Consider the following 7132-nt stretch of genomic DNA (forward strand, 5'->3'; position numbering starts at 1 on the left):
TTTAATTGAATGAATAAAACATTCATCTTGCTAATACTCCATGCTGGGCTCCCTCCGTTCTATGTCCCCAGCTCCTTGTTAGCTCTACAGAAATGATGGATTTCAGATATTAAAAGTTGTAGCAAATGCAAATTACACTGGTCACCCTGTGGCTGTATTTACCATGTCACTGGACTCTTGCTTTCAGGAATATTTACCTTTCAGGATAAGAAGAAGAAATTCAATTTACCCAAGTTAGTAAGTCCTCTCCAATCTGATCAATAACCGATGTCTCCTTCCTTTTTCGGACACTTTTCATCTGATCGTTCAAGCCAGCTAAAAAGAAAAAAAAAGATGGTAATAATTAATATAACACAACATTCTAGCTTACCACTTTTGCTGCTGGTTTTAAAATGAAAACTATTCCAAAGGGAGACCGGATTTGTAATTATTTTATGCAAGAAAGTCATACAACTACAAACACAGATCAATAAAAAAAAACAAACAAAAAAACCCCATGAACAATAACCGTTTGTATTTTTATGTGCTACCTGTTGTTTTAGGGACCTCCACAAACTTTTCCAACATCACTTACCCACTTCAAAAGGTGACGCAAGGTTCATTCTTCATGTGTTTAATGCATGGGGAACAGAAACAACAGAGCAAGTGGCCTACAATCTGTAATCTTAAATCACCCAGCCAACTAGTTACGGGCAGGGATGAAGATTTGGCTCTTAGCAGACCCCTACTATACCCATTACTGGACCTTTCAGCAGTAGCCAAAGACTTACTGCTCCCTTATGTAGCTTTCTACAAATTATTCTCTTCATTAGTATCTGTCTGGTTAGTTTTTGAGCATGTGCCTAAGGGCATTCACAGAAACTGTCTCTATGACAGAGTGGATGTACGCAGAGACAAGGCAAGCTTGAGGAACCAGATGAAAACGAGCAGGCATTCAGCACCCTGGAAATAAACACTTCTGAGCCATTCTACATATAAGCCAAGAACAAAGAGTGTGGGTATTTAATATGGGAATGCACCCCGAGCAATCCTATCCTGTCAAAGCACTGTGCAGAGACATCCACTGTTTAAGGGCCACCTGTACGTCGAGTACTTCTACCAGCCCACGGCTATTTCAGTTTTGCACAGGCAGTATTACTATTGTGAGCTACGCGGGGCTGTGCTTACTGTGGAGCAGAAGGATGTCCTCCAGGTTGGAAAAGATCTTCCGCAGATCCGAGGGAGTGAGGATCCCTTCACGGGAGACGCGCTGGTAGAAGACCTGATGCAGAACCTTCAGCGTGCGGACATGAGCTCGCTCTGTGTAAAACAGCTCTGAAGGAAAAGGAGCAAGGCAGGATCAGTATTACTGCCTCTGCACAGTGCTACAGTGCAGATTCAAACAGCCTAAAGCCGGAAGCCTGGATCTGCCAGGACTGACTTCACGAATTACATTTGAGAAGTAGAAATTTGTTGCGGAGCCAGACGCTGGAACCTGTGGAAATCACTTGCCCCATCAGAACTGTGCCTGCCAGCCCAGATTCAGCATGAGGAACCATGCTCTGAGTGCAGGAGCTTATAATTTATCCCAACTAGACAGTTCGCTCCATCTCACACAGAGCTCGCCAGACCTGTAGGATCTGAATCAAAGGGAAGACCCGGAGTGTGACATCACAGGAGGTAGGTCTCCTTCACTCCCTCCACTCTCCCAGCATGATGTAAGCTAACCCGTCACATCCCTCAGCCGACTGCTTACTACCATGGATTAACTGTATGTCAGTAGCCTGTACATGCTAGGAGTTTGCAGGCTGGAAAAGACAGCTTGTTCCTAAATCAAGCTGTCAAGGTGATGAAAGTGCTAATCATAAGTTTAAGGAACCTTACAGGTTCCTGGGCTCCAAGAAGCAGAGCCAACTAGAAAAGCATTTGAACTCACCATTAATCACTTCTTGGCGTTTGATTTCATAGGGTTTCAGCCCCAGCAGCAACTCTCGACTCACAAGCTGCTGCCAGTTGGGAGGATCAGTGTCTGTATCAAAATCATACAGTTCATCCTCACTTTGGACATCCCCATAGCCCAAGCTCTCCATCCTACGAGGATACAGAATACTAGTCAGACACCTCCAGTCTCAGGTAGGGGAAGTGGAAAGAACAGTTGTAAAATGCTCTGACAAAACCCTCAGACTTTTGGGTTCCCACTTCAGTCTGGAACTTGACCCAGCTACAGAGACCTCAAATCCTAGTGTTCATACTCATGAACCCCCTTCTTCCCTCCCCCAACTCTCAGGACTGTCATCCCTACTTTTCAACATAGTAAATGATGGGATGAACTTCTTTGCCCAAGGTCAAACAACAACTCAGTGGAAGCAGAAGGGAGCAGGAAAAGTTTGTTCCTTTTCCCATCTGCAGATCCTGAGATAAAGATACCTCTCAAGCAGCGCCTAGGATTCCCAATCCAACAACACTGTAAGCAGTGGTAATTATACCTAGTGCTTTTCACCCATGGATCAACATTTTGAAACAATGAATGTGCCGTATTCAATCTGGACACCAATGTGGCATTTCATAAACATGTTATCTGAGTACAGGATAATTACCTAGGTCACTGTACCTAGCAATCTATCCCCACTCAAATCATTTACACCCCTGAGCCCTACTCTAGAGCAACACAAACTCTTCAGTTCACACAAATTGATTACTATACTCACTTGCGGAAAGGTTTTGGTGTTCCCAACTCAGCTGTTCTAAAAACATAAAACAAACAAAAAACCCCATTATGGAAACATATGTGAGCAATGGGATTTTGCTCTGCTCAGACACATAACAGGCTCCAGAATTAAATCTTCAAGCTTAATTTGCACCCTTTCAACTTTACATTTGGATCTTTGTGGTATACAAGATGCTTGCTGCAAATGCAATGGAAGGAAAGTAGAAGGTCAGAGGGCACCATCCTCTCTTCCCTCCATTAAGATCCCAAAACAAGCTCTGCTGCTAATGAAGATCTACAGATCTACTATATAAACTGCCTTGCCAGCCCCAAATAACCTGTGCCAATTACCTCTCAAGTTCTCCCTCCTCTTCCTGCAAGTGGTCCAGGGGTGGGGAAGGGAAATCAAAGGTGGCATTAGGTGTGCGGGGGGTGCCATCCACAGAGTCACTAGATGGTAGAACTTCTCCAGTCTGCTTGGGGCCTGAAACAAGAACGGCTCAGTTTCCATGGGCTGCACAACACCAGCACTTGTGCAGCCAAGTCTGACATCCAGGTCTCCTCTTATTTTGAGGGGGAGAAAAATCAAGAACTCCTGATCTCAGAAAGCAGCCCTAAACAGAGAAATATTTGAAACCCTGCAGCCTATTGTTTCTATAGGACTGAGTACTTGAGCACTGAAGTTAGGGCTGTTTCTTCTGCAAAGCTGATCAAATGCTGTAGTAATAAAACAATTCAGAAACCAATTTTGCGTCACAGTGAGGTTTCCAGAGCTGAGAACAGTGACAGGTCACCACAGACTAGTGAAGACCAAGAGCCACAATGTGTGATTAATTGCAGAGGACCTCACTGCTCAATGGTACCACCGATCCCTTGACCTGGGACTGAGCTTTGTACATCCCATCCATGACACCATTGCTATTCCCTTTTCCCAGCATTTTCTTTACCTGTCTCACTATCTTTGCTTGCCTCTGGGGAGGTAAAAGGTCCCGAAGTCAGGGGAGACATAGGATTAGCAGTTGGGTATGCTACATCTGTGCCATCGCTGGAAGATCCACTCTGGCGTGTTTTGCCAGAGTCTGGTGGCTCTGGGCTAACAGAAGAGGCTGTGGATAAGTACTTTGGATGGCGCTGCTTCTGCATTTCCATGGCTCTGCCAACTGAAGAGATAAAAGCCAGTTAGACAGCTGAACAGTTTTACCTGTCTCCAGAAACCCAGCAGGGGGAAAGCTCCTCGGGGAGATCTCAATGAATAATTTAATTCACTTGTCTTAAAAAACAAAAAACCCCCCAAAAACCCCTCTCAAGCTTAGTGGGCTTCTAGTTACTGAATGGCTATGCATGCTCCTGGGCAACAGCGATGTCTTTAGCCAATACACAAAGATACTGTGTACATGGAAGGCACCTAAGGAAAATGTCAAGGTCTGGCTGGCTTTTCACGACACACATGCAACACAGCTGTGAACAGGCAGATGGACCAACTATTAGTAGAGGAAGCACGAGCTTCACAATCTGACATACTTGCACCACTGTCATGGCGACTCGGTCTTCTCGGCGGTCCCAGGATGCTAGGGAAACCTCTCCTCTTCACCTTTTCCTCCCCTTCTTTCTCTTTCTTTATACTTTGCTGCAGAAGATACACCACAAAGAGAAAAAATGGGTCCCCTCTTCCTCCAAACTCAGTTCCTTGAAATGCTGCATCCACTGATTCTCAGCCTCACTGAGGTCTGAGAGAGGAAAGGCCTATTCTGTCTGGGTGTCGAACTCTCTCGGTACAGGACTACACACAACAGGATTAATATTTCCAAAGGGATCTGCACTCTCCACTTGGTTCTTTCCTTTTTCATGTCCTTGTCACAAGGTATTTAGCAGAATTTGAAGATCTGTTGGAATCTGACAGCCCTCAAACTTGCAACCTCTGGGCTGTCAGCCGTGTGCCTTACTGCCCACACCACCCCAGCCCTCTCTCCAAGAGCTGAGAAGGAATAAGTGACTAAAGATGACAGACTTGAAATGCTGCCTCTAGAAGACCGGTGCGGCACCTCAAACTTGCTGGACTGATCGGAAGGGAGTTACGGGGAAAGAACTGAGACCTACAACTGGTGCTCCGTCAATGGCAGGAAGAGGGAAGGTTTGGCTTCTTTTTGAAGCATCAAGCGCTAATCACTATTAAAGAGAGGATAGGCTGTAGAGACCCAACATTTCATTTGGATAAAATAAGACTTACTAAGACGCAAGGTAGGTTCTTGGATTTATTTCCTTACCTGGAGATTTTACAAGGCTGGAAGTATGAGGAGACACTGATTAAATTAAACAGTCCAATAGGACAGGAGCTTTTTCACATACAAGTGTCTGAATATGGACTGACACTTGATCTTGGATGACACCGAGTCACCACAGTACCGCTTCAAATCACTGGCGACTGTAGACACACAGCACCAATGAAAGTCGTGGTCACTTCAATTTAGGCACACAAGTATGGATTCAGGAGCCTCACTGTTGGCACCCACATTTGAAAATGGGGGACAAAACTCCCTGGCCATACCACGATTTACCTTAATCTTTGGCAGGAAACCAATACGTCCACGCTTCTGCTCCAGACTCCGGGGCTCTTTGACTCTCACCCCCAAGTATTTCATGTAGGTGAGAATCACGTACTGCATGGTGGAGCTGCAGAACACAAGCAAGGAAAAGCAGGCAAAGTAAATTTGGGTAAAAAACTTAAACTGTCAAAGCCTCCTAAGGAGACAGAGTAGGAAGGTTAACAACTGCTTTTCTAACCAAAAATCTCCTTAGGCATTAGGGCATCAATTTCCGCGCTCAGTTCTTTTCCAGATGATGGGAAAGACCTTAGTCGCTCACAAAATCCGCCTTCTTGCAAGTGCAAAACAGACTCCTTGATCCAAAGCATGCGCGAGTCAGCAGGGAAAACTTAGGCAATTTAGAAAGTGACTCAGAAATTCTGGAGGCAGCAATAACTTAAATATGTATTTAAAACTGCAACGTGGCTGAGTGTCAGCCGCAGTAAAATCCGTCCTGGTGGAGCAGCGCTCCGCTGGGACTGAGCTCTCGGAGCACACGCTTGAGAAAGGAGGTTTGTGCTACAACCAGCAGAGGGCCGTCTTGTCCCATTCACAAGAAGTCTCAGGCTCCACTGCAAGCATGAGCACTTTGACCCTTTATCACAGGGGAGAAGGGATGCTTCGTCACACACTAACAGCACAGAACCGTTTCCTTACCTCTTGTCCTCTTCCAAAGGTTGAGATGACACCCTGAAAAACAAGAAAGACGCCAATCAGAAAAGGAACAGGTGACACCAATCCACCCCAGCACCACCCACCTGTACAATATCCCTCTGAATCCCACCAAACAGCTGGTGAAAAAAATCAGTGGGGAGAATGAGTGCAACTTTCCTAAAAAGGCTTCTCTCATTCCTTGGAGTCTCAGAACAGCACAGACTCCCTATGCCTGAAGAAGGGTGATTGCACCCAAAAGCATGCAAAGAATTTTTTTCCAACTACTCAGTTGGTCTAATAAAAGAGATCACATCTACTCAAAGAACCTTGCCTGTCTATGTCCTTAGTCCAGCACAGCTACAACCAAAAACCCAGCACTTTCCTAAAAACCCCCTTCCAAGACTGCAAGCATCTACAAGTCAACAAAAGGGATTCCCAAGCTATCTGACACTACAAATATTACCGCCAGAAGCTCTGGGTTTGCCACGAGGCGAGTACTCCAGGTATAACCCAATCCATAGTGCAAAATACCTGGGGATATTTCTCTCTGATGGTTTTCTCCTGGTCATCATCATATTGATGGCAACCCACCTGCTTACCAGATGCCAAGTAAGGAGGAGGGAAAAGGTGATAACAATGAGCTGTTCCTAGTTCTGACTCCTTTCCTCTACTCCTATCAAGACTCAAGTGAGTGTCTGTACCACCCCACCTCCTCCCCCACAACAATCCCTGCTACTTACAGAACTTCTTCAATTTTGGCAATTATCTGCTCTGCACATGCTCTCTCCTTCTCCAGCACGCTCCGGTCACGGACTCGTTCCGCGTCCAGCTTAGTCAGTTCGCCCTCTGCCAAGGTCAGGCCCATGCTACGCTTCTGTCTGAAATAGGACAGGAAAAAACCTCATGAAAGAAAGCACCTGGAGGTAAGCAGAAGCAGCAGCTAATCTCCTGGCATTCAGAAGGCATGTCCCTGGGGTTCCATTTGCAGACCGGCTACCAAAACACTTCATGGCCTTAGAAGTCCTAGTAATAAAACCAGAGACTCATCCCACTTCACAGGGTGACAAAGTTCACAAGCCATACAGATATAGCAATACAAACACACCTATTGCTGCACTTACATGAGGTAGCCATGGTTTTACAAGTGCATCATCCTGCATACACAAAGGAGATGGGAAAATTTTGTCTGGGGGGGGGGGGGGTAACTGAA

At 45.7% G+C, this 7132-nt stretch overlaps 1 protein-coding gene across 2 annotated transcripts in view; it reads right to left on the minus strand.

The window, feature by feature from the left end:
- Window positions 1-7132, minus strand: part of ARHGEF12 (Rho guanine nucleotide exchange factor 12) — a 53871-nt gene that overhangs the window by 19200 nt on the left and 27539 nt on the right. For both annotated transcript variants that reach the window (XM_019510081.1, XM_019510072.1), the window contains 10 exons: window positions 6663-6800; window positions 5926-5958; window positions 5242-5356; window positions 4208-4313; window positions 3634-3846; window positions 3038-3170; window positions 2688-2723; window positions 1916-2070; window positions 1168-1314; window positions 230-315 (listed from right to left, as the gene is read on the minus strand). In XM_019510081.1, the coding sequence (XP_019365626.1) occupies window positions 230-315; window positions 1168-1314; window positions 1916-2070; window positions 2688-2723; window positions 3038-3170; window positions 3634-3846; window positions 4208-4313; window positions 5242-5356; window positions 5926-5958; window positions 6663-6800 (1162 nt within the window). The remainder of the gene's footprint in view (window positions 1-229; window positions 316-1167; window positions 1315-1915; window positions 2071-2687; window positions 2724-3037; window positions 3171-3633; window positions 3847-4207; window positions 4314-5241; window positions 5357-5925; window positions 5959-6662; window positions 6801-7132) is intronic.

Source organism: Gavialis gangeticus, unplaced genomic scaffold (assembly GCF_001723915.1).
Source record: "Gavialis gangeticus isolate Ggan-Ray unplaced genomic scaffold, GavGan_comp1, whole genome shotgun sequence".
In the NCBI taxonomy this organism is placed as follows: domain Eukaryota; kingdom Metazoa; phylum Chordata; order Crocodylia; family Gavialidae; genus Gavialis; species Gavialis gangeticus.